General features: G+C 39.1%; 1 protein-coding gene across 1 annotated transcript in view; it reads right to left on the reverse strand.

Annotated features, from left to right (window-relative positions):
* The window catches only part of LOC135468532 (neuroglobin-like), a 46612-nt gene extending 33901 nt beyond the window's left edge, over positions 1 to 12711 (reverse strand). The window contains exon 1 of the mRNA XM_064746832.1: positions 12203 to 12711. Coding sequence (XP_064602902.1) covers positions 12203 to 12447 — 245 coding nt within the window. The 5' untranslated portion in view covers positions 12448 to 12711. The remainder of the gene's footprint in view (positions 1 to 12202) is intronic.
* Between the last annotated feature and the right edge of the window lie 2965 nt (positions 12712 to 15676).

Below are 15676 nucleotides of genomic sequence, written 5' to 3' on the forward strand. Positions count from 1 at the left end.
CCCCTGGCCAGGCCTCTGAAAGCAATTCAGTCTGTTTATATGAATGTTAATTGAATGTCACTCAATTCTGTTCAAGACCAGAGTCCCCACGGAGATGTACTCTACCAGCAATGACTCCACATGTAAAAACAAATTCTTCTCACCACACCTACTTAATCTTGGTATTGTGAATAATTTCTTACTGGGTAACTATCATGCAAATATAGAATGAAATGGGGCCTATGGATTTCGCATCATTTTAAATTTATCTGTCGTAATCGTCGGATACGCGGAAATTATGGAAGTTGGACAACTGAAGTATTACGAAAAATTTGTCTGCTTTAGCTTATAGGATAGTCGTTACTATTTTGAACAGAATTTCTATACACTGGGCACCTAACGGACAGCCGCTGGCGCATTACAGTCCGCAGACGACTGGACCTCAAGCAGTGAGCCTTTTAACTGAAACTCGACAGTGCGCCTCCCGACTGTCCTATTCTAGTGCGCCTCCAAATTTGTCCTCAGCAGTTGACGAAACAACTGCACCTCGACAGTTCACCTTCTGACCAGACCTCTAAAATCAGCTCATAATTGAGCATAGACAGCACCCTTCACGACTGGACTTCGCCAGTCCACCTCAAAACTGGACAGTGGCAGTGCGCCTCTCGACCTGCAGTTAAACAGTGCGCCTCCCGTCTCCAACAGGCCTCTCAAATGGAAGTAGTTTTCATCTTCAAATGGTTAAGATGGAGCTCCCAGTTTGATCACTACCATTGTCAGTATAGACTTGCAGGTTTCTTCATCTATACCGCCACTTGACCTGATGCACGTTAAACGCTTTCCAACTGAAATCTCCTCCCTCCCTCTGCACTTTATGAATATCAAACCCTTATAATCAGCGCTGGTAAACTCTCCTTTCACATTGCGGTTTAAGGAGAGTTTGAAAGATAAAATGAAGTCAGTAATACTGTTTCACATTGTACTGTAAAGAAAAATATATACAGGAAAAATTTGAAAGAAATAGTCAATAAAATATTTGTGAAAGACCCGGAATGATAAAAACCTAGGCACTACACATTATGAACAAGCGCTCTATACCTCGAACTTTAGCCATAAAATTCCTTGTCTGTAGGTCTATATACGGACTGTCAGTTCAAAATATCGTGTTGATATGTGTACAATTACCATCCAGGCGCTTGTATATTGTTGTATTTGTAATCACCTTGATGATGGTGATGATGATGATGTGATGATGGTGAGGTGAGGGTGAGATGATGATGATGGTGACGACGACGACGATGATGATGAAGATGAAGTCGACGACGACGACGACAATGATGTGATGATGGTGATGCTGATGACGCTAATGATGGTGACGATGGTGATGATTCCGGCGACGACGACGATGATGATGGCGATGGCGATGGTGATGATAATGATGGTGATGGCCATGATGGAGATGACCATGGCGATGATGATGATGATGACGACGACGACGAGGATGTTGACGATGATGTGATGAGGATGGTGATGATGACGACGACGATGATGATGATCCTGAAGTTCGAGTTTAGAATTCCACCAAGACCGATTCCTCGAAGCCATTTCTGAATGGAAATTAAAATGTTGAAATATTAAAATGTGTAGTAGGAAACAGATTTCTTCTCCCTCCTTATTCTTCAGGCCTCTACATATTCTTACTGCTTATTCGTCGGGTCTTTACATATGCTTACTGCTTAGCAATTCCAAGTGTACTTTAAGCTTCTTTGTATCATCTGTATGGCAGCTCCAAACCAGAATTTATAGATTCACGGTTGTCAACAGTTGGTTCACCTAGCTGGGCTTAGTTCAGTTTCTTCATTAAACCCATCCTTAATTGTGGAATGAAACACTTAAAGTATGTGTGGCAAGTAATGTTTGAGATTGCTCATTGTTGCCCTGCTGGTTCCCTACAATCTCTGGGGTCCCCATTACATGAATATTATGGAAGCCTAGTGCAACCAATCGTGATTTCAACCTCGAGTTATAACCAGGCTTCATGAATCATACCATTCTCAACTGGGCATTTTCATCTTCCATGAGCCATCATCTATAAATGTCACCTTTCTTTCCTAATTGAGCAGATTTCGTTTTCAGATTTTATCGAGGTCACTGCTGCCTGATCGTGGGTCCAATTTCCGCGCGGAAGCCTTTTAACTGACGACCACGGTGACATCAACTGATTGATTGATATTAACATCCCATCTCGTGGGCTCGAACGACGGTTACGGGAGATAAATGTTCTACTGTGGCTTGAGTATTGATATCAACCCGAATGGCCTGGAGTAAGGATTGTATATACGATCCCATGCTGACCTCCGTCACGCCGCTACGAAAACACTATACATGTAAACGTTGTACAAGGTTGACAAGGTAAATAGTCAGTGAAGTCTTGTGAAGGTCCATACTCCATACAGCGCATGTGCCGCTCTCTGGTATTGCTTTATATTGCTACATGCCACCATTAGACAAGCATGACCTTTGAAACATGTGCGACCAACCAAGGCTTGTTAGGGCTTATCCCCACCACTGGTGTCCTCGCGCGTAAAAGTTGTATAAGCGCAAGGTGGCGCTATTTATCATGACACTGTATATACTGATTGTTTAAGTCAGCGTTATAAATACAAAACACAAGTTTTCAATTTATATCATACGTCATATCTTTTGTGAAGTTCATTGTAACTTTCAGAGCGACATGTTACAAAAAGGAACACTTTTCCCTCTTTCTCCTGTAAACCTGACAATCGATTAATCCTAATGAACGTTATACAAATTCAACTTCATTCTCGAAAACAATGTTCATTATAATGGAGATAAATAACCATACATATCCAAGCTTTGGCAATAAGTGTTTATATAACTGTGATGTAGCGGTGTATAATGGTAGACTTAACAGGTTACAATTTGCGCGATTATGTAATTGCAAATTCGATCAATTCGATAGACTCGTATCGGCCAGGAGAAAAAGTGTATCGATCGATTATGATTTCTACAGATCATTACGACAGGACACATTAAATCACCCGAAAAACATGAATGATTCCGTCTAGTGTACATTTTATGTGCATAGTCTTAAATCTATGATTATAATAGCAGACCGCAAGTTCTTGACATATCATCAAGATATAGTTCTATCTACCACCATCACAAATCATGCACAAATTGAACATGGAATACAGATTATATGATTCAAAACTGATAACTGCTATCACTGAAAACTCGGACAATGTTTGTGTGTGAATTTGTTTGACTAAAGTTTCTGTACCAGTTGTGCGGCTGATGCTGATAAGTGCATTGAGCGGATGACGTTTGTGTATTTTAATTAAGTGGTGTTGTTTATGTATATTTGGTTGTTACTCATGCCATAAATACAATATAGGCCTACTCAAGAAGTACTCCCTTATATATATGATGGCGTTGTGTGCTATGGGTGAAGGAAACCGAAGTGCCCAGGGGTACCGCTGACCTTTGGCAGTTACTGACGAACTTTACCATCTTTGATATGATTGACTGATTGATTGCATGTTTGTTTGCTTAATTGCTGTTTATTGCCGTAGTTAAAGAGCTGCATCATTTTCAAAACCTGTGTGTTAAAGCAAGGTTAAATAATAAGAACAAAGATGGTGCAAACCGCATTTCCAAATTCTAAGACAAAAGCAGAGTACTTGCTGTCCACAAATTGCAATGTACGTTCAAGCGTTCTTGACGCCTTTATTGATACTCGACTTCATATCTGCTTCATGTATGCTTGATTCAACCTCACATAAGGAATATTAACACGTCACACCGGGCAAGTTTTACGGAAATTGCCGAAAATTTTGTTTTGGAGGATTCTTAAGTTATATATTTACGTTAATTAAATAGTGTTATTCATCGCAAATCCTTCTGAACCATGATGTTGCCAGGAAGCAATGTCCTGAAGCTATTGGTCGTACATTATCAGATCCATAGGCCCAACGATTTCATTTTATTCAGGGGGAAGGGGGGGGGGGGGGGCGGCGCTGTATGTTTGTAGCATTCATTTATATGCACAAACAGTTGAAACAAAAGGCGGATAAAGATAGGCCTATACATATCTGTGCTGAATTTGGTGTCAAAGTCGTTTGAGACTGAAGTCGTATATGTCAGTGGTAAGTGCATTCATTGTCCGACGATTTTCAAAGTACATATTGATCTCCAGGGCGCCCACTAGGAACCGGTTGGAAACTTCATCAGATATGGGTTATAAGCTTACAAGTACAATTATATTGTATTACTGTAATTTTTAACAATCTGTATGTTGGGCATCAAGCGGAAAACTACCGTACACAGCTATCAGATAATGTTATAGTCGTATACACCTGCATGTATGCTGGGCGGACACATCTTTGTACTTAGTCCAGACAGAAAACGATATGATAGGCTGTAATTAGGTTATAGAATTCACCGAAAAAAATAAAAAATCCCATTTCGAAAAGTCGTTCCGGTTGTGGTATGATTGTTCTTGAGTTATGACCGTGTCGGTGTATGTAAATAAAACGATGATTCCAGTGTTGGAACTGTGTCAAAAGTATATGTTTTGTGTGGAATGAATCCAACACCACCAGTACACATACACTGGGCATAGTGGTCGTTTGGATTTCTTGTATGTCAACAAGGTAACATTAGTAGATATATATTGTTTATGTTTCTCTGCCTGAAAGAAGCCAATCAATGTGGACCGTTCTCACAGCATATGCCCCATGCACACTCCACAAGGCACCTTACCACACTGTCGCTGCCAGCAAACTACCAACTAAAATCATGAGTAACGCGATAGAATGCATGCATGGTGATTATAGGCACGCACACTTTTAAAATAAACGCACTTTCTCAACAACAAAAACACACAGCCAGCCAACTAAATGAACAGAAGACCCCTGAAGATTAGCGATCTGCTCTTCCAGTGCTGGGATTTCTCACTACAATGAAATCCTAGACATTGGTAAAATTTGAGGATTGGAGCAAATCATACAGCTAAACAGATGAAGATACAACCTCGCCAGATACCTACGAATTAATGTGAAATGGACTGTCACTATTTTGAATAACGGCAAAAAAGAAGGTGTTCCTATAACAGGTCGATGCTACTATTACCTTCTTTGGGATAGTTTCTTGTGATATATGTTTATTCGAAGGTAGCTAGCATTTCAGCTGGGGAAAAGAAAGTGATCTTTAAATTTGATCAGCCCACCGTATATATAATAGTTGCAAGTTGTGAAAGTCGGAAATCTGGCTTGCACGTGGGATCCATCAAACATTGACGGTATTCAAATATAAGAAAATATTCACACTTTTTCTAACCCTTTCATTGGTTAACGTGCTTCTATCGTGTGATATGTAGGTATAGTATAGCTTATGGCTTATATCGGGGGCATATGGACAGGGCTGTAGTCTGAATCTCGTGCTCTATAACATGTATGATTTTTACGCAATTTCCTGATCATATTAAATGGTTCCTTTTACTCAAACATTTAAAAATAGTTGTAAGCACATACACGACAGGCACAACATGTTAAAGCTTAATGCTGTTTTAATGATGGGCTTGTGCAGTCGACATATGTTGTCTTTATGTGGGGTCAGCCGATCAAACTCGAGATCTTGTAAATGGCATGAAACTTCAGGCATGAATCTTCGATCGAACGAGTACATGTATATATAACTGATGACAGAAGATGACAAGGTAAATAGTCAATGGAGTCTTGTGAAGGTCCATACTCCATACAGCGCATGTGTCGCTCTCTGGTATTGCTTTATATTGCTGCATGCCACCATTTGACAAGCATGACCTTTGAAGCATGTGCGACCAACAAAGGCTTGTTAGGGCTTATCCCCACCACTGGTGTCCACGCGCGTTTCAGTCAACATTCAGCAATAAAATTGTTTCAGGTGTGGGTTAGAATCATGATGCGCATACTTTAGTTTACACAAAGACAATTCATGGGTATGAAGTATTGTTAGAAACAAGGTTAAGAGTTTTTGTGTTTTGTGGCATCACGTCCTGCTTCATCACCGTGACCCCAGTGGCCTCGGCGTTGTTCAGGATTTCTGGTCAAATTTGCTCGTGGCGACAGTGATGTAAAGCTGCGTAGACAGCGGCAGATGCGCTGTGATGAGCATGTTGAGGCCTTACAGACCATTCTTCAGACATGGATAAATAAAAAGTAGGACACAGATGATGCGATGCATGGAACATTCACCCCAGAGCACACTCTTTCTCCTTTCTCCATATGCTTGCCAATCCTTGGGCATTACGTCATTCCTCTTGGGCTTGAATCTAGAGAGTTTATCAACACACATTTACAAAAATATACACTTCCTGCATTTGCTTAAAGCCAATGTAAACATCTTAACAAAATCACTTCTTGCAGTATGCAATGTTTCTTTTGTAACCATCATCTAAAACTATTCTATATTCTTCTGGTAGCCCCCCATGCATGTACATGACCTTGTTAAAAAATCAAGAAAGTGTGTTAAAACATTTTTACCCGTGCATATAATTGATGTATGAACCCTGTTCTACACCTGGCGCTATTTTATGGGTCTTCTGTAAATATTACAATCGCTGAAACTACCACCCAGAAAGGCGTCATCTGCATGTTCAGTGAGAAAAGCCATTCAACTGTATGATAATTAACTCTGTCAAAATATTATTATTTTATTATTATTTATCATTAGTGTTGCAAATATATTATATGTGTGTTATAAGACGGTAAAGCCCCGGTGGATAAGGCGTATAAAAAAGTGGTCAACTTCTTATATTTCACATAAACATGTCATCTCCATTTTAGACATACCGTTTGAACAGCAGTAAATTTCCGCATTTATGTATATGCTAGCAAGTATACATATTCACAAGCGACCGATTCCACAAAGCCAGTTTTGACGTAAGTAAAAATTTAGAGCTCATTTCCGGGTTTTGTAAATTAAAACTTTGACGACCTCAGCAAAGACACTTTAAGAAAAAAGTGCCAAAATTGTCATTACCAAGAACTAAGCATTATGACAATGTTGTAAATTTTTACTTCAAGTCAGAACTGTCTTTGTGGAATCAGCACTGCCAGAGTCATAAGCACCGCCTAACTCAAGAATAGCAGATCGTTCATACAAAGAATGCGCAATCCAAACCAATGTAGCATTTATCTTGGACTGATATAATTTGACGATAACCACGCATTTGTCATTCTGTCTACCTGAATTAGAACATCACCTGTTGTGACGTTAATCTTCTGCCATTGTTAGTGGATAACGCCGTGTGTTACCTAGAGACTGCCCTAGGTTTGACGTACGGAATAAGCTTTAATCCTGACACTGGATATTTGGCCTACCTCACGACTCTATTGCGTGTAGGTTACCGTAAGGAATGAACAGCATGCACCGCGCATGTACAAGTACCTGACAAACCGTCTGTCACAAGGGAGCTCCGTACTCTGAAACGCTATAGGTCATTGGTTTAAGGTTAGCAAAGGTCACTCAGATAAGGTCCAAGCACAAAGGCATCCCCAGTTATATGTTCTCTTATGGCACACTGGAATATATAGTATTTCTGAATATTATATATACTCTTAATGGATATCGCATTTGAAAGAGTAATTGCAGCACACCATAGTCTTTATCCTATATACTTTTATAATATACTTTGACACTGTGTCGGCTTAGCATTATGTACATGCGAGAGTAACTGGTAGACGACCATGTCTCAGTAGATGTCCTGTTTATGGGGAACAATATATTCAGTATGCACCAAATGTCGCCTGGACGCAAGTTCAAGATATGTTTCCTTTTAAGAGTATGTGCATGTGGACCAAACCCATTAGAGCGCTCCATCAGCGATAACCCAGTAATACAATACCTACTCAATATTACTACCCCATGCCTGGAATTTAACCGCCCTTATCTCACTAGCCCTAAGTGTGGTGTAAACACCATATTTGTTATATGCACGCAAAGTAACTTTGATACAAGCATATAACTGTAACTATTGTTCTCTCGGTATATTAACCATCAGTGGTCATGTCGTGGACATGAATCATCACAGCACAATAATCCAGCACAACAGCTTACCAGAAGCCTCGGGCATGTCCCTGGCTCGAGATAGAGCCCAGGCCCCTTGTTTACGAAGCGAGTGGTGGTCACATATATTACCGAGTCAACGCTATTGTCATATGGTATGAACATACTAAAAACTCTTTTTTAATGTTTCTGAGACGTCTTTCGTGCTTTATTAACATAGCTAACATGATAATTTACCCGTGAACCCAGAAAAACTTAGTATGGAATCAAACACTCGTGTGGACACAGTTAAGCCTTTTACTGCCACATTCGACACGTGTGATCCGAGCAAAGCTTTGTATACAACAGTTATAGCATGTGAACCGTTTTACTTCCTGAATGACTGCAAAACTTGCCACAAGACAGTAACTAGTAACGGTACTTCAAAACAACATAAAGTTCAATGGTCTGATTATTGTCCTTGCATAACACACTATACTGTAGTAATTGATATCTTCTAACATAGGCTGAGAAATCATTTGTATCAATACAAACTACGGTGTCCAGTGATCACATGTTTGTATTATATTAAATGGTTCCTTTTACTCAAACATTTAAAAATAGTTGTAAGCACATACACGACAGGCACAACATGTTAAAGCTTAATGCTGTTTTAATGATGGGCTTGTGCAGTCGACATATGTTGTCTTTATGTGGGGTCAGCCGATCAAACTCGAGATCTTGTAAATGGCATGAAACTTCAGGCATGAATCTTCGATCGAACGAGTACATGTATATATAACTGATGACGGAAGATGACAAGGTAAATAGTCAATGGAGTCTTGTGAAGGTCCATACTCCATACAGCGCATGTGTCGCTCTCTGGTATTGCTTTATATTGCTGCATGCCACCATTTGACAAGCATGACCTTTGAAGCATGTGCGACCAACAAAGGCTTGTTAGGGCTTATCCCCACCACTGGTGTCCACGCGCGTTTCAGTCAACATTCAGCAATAAAATTGTTTCAGGTGTGGGTTAGAATCATGATGCGCATACTTTAGTTTACACAAAGACAATTCATGGGTATGAAGTATTGTTAGAAACAAGGTTAAGAGTTTTTGTGTTCTGTGGCCTCACGTCCTGCTTCATCACCGTGACCCCAGTGGCCTCGGCGTTGTTCAGGATTTCTGGTCAAATTTGCTCGTGGCGGCAGTGATGTAAAGCTGCGTAGACAGCGGCAGATGCGCTGTGATGAGCATGTTGAGGCCTTACAGACCATTCTTCAGACATGGATAAATAAAAAGTAGGACACAGATGATGCGATGCATGGAACATTCACCCCAGAGCACACTCTTTCTCCTTTCTCCATATGCTTGCCAATCCTTGGGCATTACGTCATTCCTCTTGGGCTTGAATCTAGAGAGTTTATCAACACACATTTACAAAAATATACACTTCCTGCATTTGCTTAAAGCCAATGTAAACATCTTAACAAAATCACTTCTTGCAGTATGCAATGTTTCTTTTGTAACCATCATCTAAAACTATTCTATATTCTTCTGGTAGCCCCCCATGCATGTACATGACCTTGTTAAAAAATCAAGAAAGTGTGTTAAAACATTTTTACCCGTGCATATAATTGATGTATGAACCCTGTTCTACACCTGGCGCTATTTTATGGGTCTTCTGTAAATATTACAATCGCTGAAACTACCACCCAGAAAGGCGTCATCTGCATGTTCAGTGAGAAAAGCCATTCAACTGTATGATAATTAACTCTGTCAAAATATTATTATTTTATTATTATTTATCATTAGTGTTGCAAATATATTATATGTGTGTTATAAGACGGTAAAGCCCCGGTGGATAAGGCGTATAAAAAAGTGGTCAACTTCTTATATTTCACATAAACATGTCATCTCCATTTTAGACATACCGTTTGAACAGCAGTAAATTTCCGCATTTATGTATATGCTAGCAAGTATACATATTCACAAGCGACCGATTCCACAAAGCCAGTTTTGACGTAAGTAAAAATTTAGAGCTCATTTCCGGGTTTTGTAAATTAAAACTTTGACGACCTCAGCAAAGACACTTTAAGAAAAAAGTGCCAAAATTGTCATTACCAAGAACTAAGCATTATGACAATGTTGTAAATTTTTACTTCAAGTCAGAACTGTCTTTGTGGAATCAGCACTGCCAGAGTCATAAGCACCGCCTAACTCAAGAATAGCAGATCGTTCATACAAAGAATGCGCAATCCAAACCAATGTAGCATTTATCTTGGACTGATATAATTTGACGATAACCACGCATTTGTCATTCTGTCTACCTGAATTAGAACATCACCTGTTGTGACGTTAATCTTCTGCCATTGTTAGTGGATAACGCCGTGTGTTACCTAGAGACTGCCCTAGGTTTGACGTACGGAATAAGCTTTAATCCTGACACTGGATATTTGGCCTACCTCACGACTCTATTGCGTGTAGGTTACCGTAAGGAATGAACAGCATGCACCGCGCATGTACAAGTACCTGACAAACCGTCTGTCACAAGGGAGCTCCGTACTCTGAAACGCTATAGGTCATTGGTTTAAGGTTAGCAAAGGTCACTCAGATAAGGTCCAAGCACAAAGGCATCCCCAGTTATATGTTCTCTTATGGCACACTGGAATATATAGTATTTCTGAATATTATATATACTCTTAATGGATATCGCATTTGAAAGAGTAATTGCAGCACACCATAGTCTTTATCCTATATACTTTTATAATATACTTTGACACTGTGTCGGCTTAGCATTATGTACATGCGAGAGTAACTGGTAGACGACCATGTCTCAGTAGATGTCCTGTTTATGGGGAACAATATATTCAGTATGCACCAAATGTCGCCTGGACGCAAGTTCAAGATATGTTTCCTTTTAAGAGTATGTGCATGTGGACCAAACCCATTAGAGCGCTCCATCAGCGATAACCCAGTAATACAATACCTACTCAATATTACTACCCCATGCCTGGAATTTAACCGCCCTTATCTCACTAGCCCTAAGTGTGGTGTAAACACCATATTTGTTATATGCACGCAAAGTAACTTTGATACAAGCATATAACTGTAACTATTGTTCTCTCGCTATATTAACCATCAGTGGTCATGTCGTGGACATGAATCATCACAGCACAATAATCCAGCACAACAGCTTACCAGAAGCCTCGGGCATGTCCCTGGCTCGAGATAGAGCCCAGGCCCCTTGTTTACGAAGCGAGTGGTGGTCACATATATTACCGAGTCAACGCTATTGTCATATGGTATGAACATACTAAAAACTCTTTTTTAATGTTTCTGAGACGTCTTTCGTGCTTTATTAACATAGCTAACATGATAATTTACCCGTGAACCCAGAAAAACTTTGTATGGAATCAAACACTCGTGTGGACACAGTTAAGCCTTTTACTGCCACATTCGACACGTGTGATCCGAGCAAAGCTTTGTATACAACAGTTATAGCATGTGAACCGTTTTACTTCCTGAATGACTGCAAAACTTGCCACAAGACAGTAACTAGTAACGGTACTTCAAAACAACATAAAGTTCAATGGTCTGATTATTGTCCTTGCATAACACACTATACTGTAGTAATTGATATCTTCTAACATAGGCTGAGAAATCATTTGTATCAATACGAACTACGGTGTCCAGTGATCACATCCTTGGTACAGTTTATACAGTCAGCAAATTTGTGAGTTTGAAAACTACATTTGTCTTCCAGACATGATAGAAAACAACTCACTTCTCTGTATATCGACATTTTCTAGATTACACTCTCGCTGCATGGCATAATGTGTATTGGTTGTGTGGAGCAACTTTCATGGAAGGCACGTATATACATATACACGAATGTCGCCCGGATTGCTATTCCCATCTGAGATTAGTAGATACAGGATATCCAAATATTTCCCATTATAGATGGCCATTAAGCTATGATATAAGTGATCTTAGCTTTACCATTACCATCCCATGGAGACAAGTTTAATTCAAACGGAATCATGGTTAATTACTATATATCATTTGTTCTTCAATTGTTTAGCAGTGAAAAAAAAAAAAACAAAAAAACCCCCCAAAAAACCAAAAAAAAACCCCAAAAAAACACACACACACATATACAAAAGCTTACCTAGTAAACATGACCACGCCCACTTTGACCATATCAGACTGAAGCTCCGTCCATGACTGCTTAACGAGCCGAATTTCTTGGGGACACAAACAGGGTGGGGTTTCATGGATGACGATGATGGGGATTGGACTGCCCGGAAACACATTTCCTCGTTTCGGTGAGCGTTTTTTAAGTTTGGAACTAACCTGTTGAGATACGGCCCCACCCATTTCATTGGAATTGGCACGTACTGTGAAAAAAGTCATGTAAAACTACACGAATGCCAAATTTCGTCGAATCAGCTTTCGGAATGGCTGTTGTTCCTTGTACCCGTTAACATCCATAGTTTGTTAGACTGGTCGTTTCATCTGCTCGTATAGGGTATTGCCATCCATTGATAAAGAACTGCAGTGGGCATGCGGTATGACTTACTCGTAGTATGACTATATAACAACTCTCTCCGCCGCTGACATCATCTGGCCAAGCGTTAAAGGCGCATTCTCCGCATTGTTTTGCGGGCACTGTGATCAAGGATAATAAGGCGGTATTACCAATGTAGATGTGTTCACCGGGATACCAGGGGAACAATTTTCTAGCTACTCAGAGTAGCTGGATCAAGTGATGGGGGAGGGGGAGGGGTAGACGATAGTTGCTCGACGAGGATCAGCCGCACGGTGTCAGCTTTACTCTCCAGGGGGAACCAGGTGCACACCCGGAAAAACACAACCTGCAGTAATAAAACCATGGTATAGGTGTTTTCTTTGTCACGTTCAGCTTGTTCGAGGGCTTTTTTGTTGCGTCATAGCATATGTCACACCATGCAGTAACGAGTCACCGATCAGTTCTCGGTTTATACAAGACAGAATGCGTATATTCCGATCCGAATTTGAATCCGTACTACTTCATACATATTTTATCGGCCTAATTCCAGTGCGAGTCTGTTTATGAGCGATGTCAGCTTTTGGCTCGAGTAAGTCAATGCCTAATATAGGGCACAGAAGTTGTCATAAACCTGGAAAGTGTCATCAAAAAAAAAACAAAAAAACAAAACAAAAACAAAACAAAACCAAAAAAGCAAGAAAAAAAAAACACAGTGTACAGTTAGGGAACGTTAAATTTCGAGAGATTTGTTAGACAGTAATAAAGAATCCGTGTGTCATTATGTGAATGAATCAATTTCTCTCTTACGTGACTTTTGGATGTGTGGAAAGTCAAATCTATCCATGTATGTATGAATATATATAGGCTTAGATTTAAAATCCAAGCCGATCTCACGTGTAGACTTTTTATGTATTTCACGTTCATGTTTTCTTTGCAAAAGTGTTGGTTTTTCCTTGAAAAGTGAAGTTTAAATTTACAGTGTTATAAATAACTGGGTTAAATGGACAATTCAGATATGCTCCCTGACGAACCTGTTTCATCCTCGGTTACCTGAGACGGCGTTGTACGATAAGGTGTTATATCTGATTGCCGCTTGTAATTCTTTATTTCACGAGAAAAAAGTGTTCAAACTGGATTATAAATTGATTAGCTTGTGGTAACCACAGCCGTATTTGAAGTATACTGTTTTTGTACAGCCATGGAACAATTTGTTTACGTTCGTTCTGAATGTGTTTTTATGATGGCGTGCATACCAGTGATATGTCGTGCAGTGTAATGCGGGGCATCATCGCCTTTTTTGACAAATTACATCTATAATTTGTGCCATTTATGTATTTTGGAGTGGCATAAATCAGAATCACTCTGGTTAATTTATTTATTTGTATTAGACTGTATTTAACGCCTTTACTAAAGATATTTTCCCCAGTACGATCCGATTTATGTGTGAAGGAAACGGGTTAACCGTCTAATGATATGTGTGATGTTTTGATGGCCTCTGGCGATGGTATTCATGGTTTTTAGACCGTCTGATAATCGGTGTGATGGTTGTGAGAAGTTTGGCGATGGTTTTGCATTCTGAACGGACGTCTGGTGATGATTTGGCATTCTAGGCGGACGTCTGCTGATTTTGCATTTCCAGCTGACGTCTGGCGATGGTTCTGCCTTCTGAGCGGACGTGAGGCGACACTTTTGCATTCTGAGTGGACGTCTGGCGATGGTTTGCATTTTGAACGATCATCTGGCGATGACTTTACATTCTGAGTGGACGTCTGGCGATGATTTTGCATTTTGAGCGCACGTTTGTGCGACTATTTGCTAAAACAGCCATCGATTACTGCGTAAGGTTTATGGTGCACCACTGCTGATATCAATATATCTCGAAACACAAGACAGACACGCTCTACTAACCTCAGTTAGTGCGCATGAACTTCGATTATAACTGCGCCAGAGCGTCTGGCTGTCAACGTTATACCTTAAAGTACTATACAATAACAAAATAGTTTCAGTATAAGCTTGTATCTTAACACTTCTTCGGAAAAAATAGCTACAATAACGTGATGATCACGGAGTATTTTAAATTTTCTCCCTTTTTGTTTTCGAGATAGTCTTGTAGTGAGATGCGTTTATTTCTCTCTTATTTTTATTATTATGATCATTCAAAAAATTCAAAGAAAAATATAAAGGATCTAAGGACTTATATATATATATATATATATATATATATATATATATATATATATATATATATATATATATATATATATATATATAAAGGATCTAAGGACTTAGATATATATATATATATATATATATATATATATATATATATATATATATATATATATATATATATATATAAGTCCTTATATATATATATATATATATATATATATATATATATATATATATATATATATATATATATATATATATATCTAAGTCCTTAGATCCTTTATATTTTTCTTTGAATTTTTTGAGATCTTGGGATCCATAAGACATAATGTAGAATTTTGCCTAAGATTTAATGGAATAATACGCACTGCAGATTCCTAACAGTACTTATGTTTTTACACACTGAAATGTATGTATCAGGTACAAACAGGACATTTTTTGAAAGTGTATAATGACACTGCAAACAAAAAATGTGATTTGTATTTTTTTTCTTGTGGCATCAATCTCAGTTTTGCTGTTCTAGTGAGCTTCTGAACAGGCTCGGCGCCAGGTGATGACCTCCAACCCTAGTGGAAGATATTCTGAGGTCTGTCAGCGAACGAAACGAAATTTTAATTGGGTGACGAGTCTCAGGAATGTTGTGTTGTTAAATGTGATAATGTTTAACTACACTAAGTAGAGTAAGTGAATTGTTTAAGACTCAAAAGTTTCATCAGAGAAACGTTTAAACACAAATGCAGTCAGATGCAGTACCAGTGAGCGTATCTGAATACATTCGTTTCGAAGTAGTAGAATAAAAAATTCTAATAAAATTAAAAAAAAAACCCAATGAAATGAGTGAAATGAGTGATCTTTCTGTAGATGCCTAACTTCATTTTGTAGTCTTTCACTTCAGCCAGATAACGACGCCCTGTGTATAAATGATCGCTGTTGTATATTTTA

This window comes from Liolophura sinensis, chromosome 6 (assembly GCF_032854445.1).
Source record: "Liolophura sinensis isolate JHLJ2023 chromosome 6, CUHK_Ljap_v2, whole genome shotgun sequence".
NCBI classification, from domain to species: domain Eukaryota; kingdom Metazoa; phylum Mollusca; class Polyplacophora; order Chitonida; family Chitonidae; genus Liolophura; species Liolophura sinensis.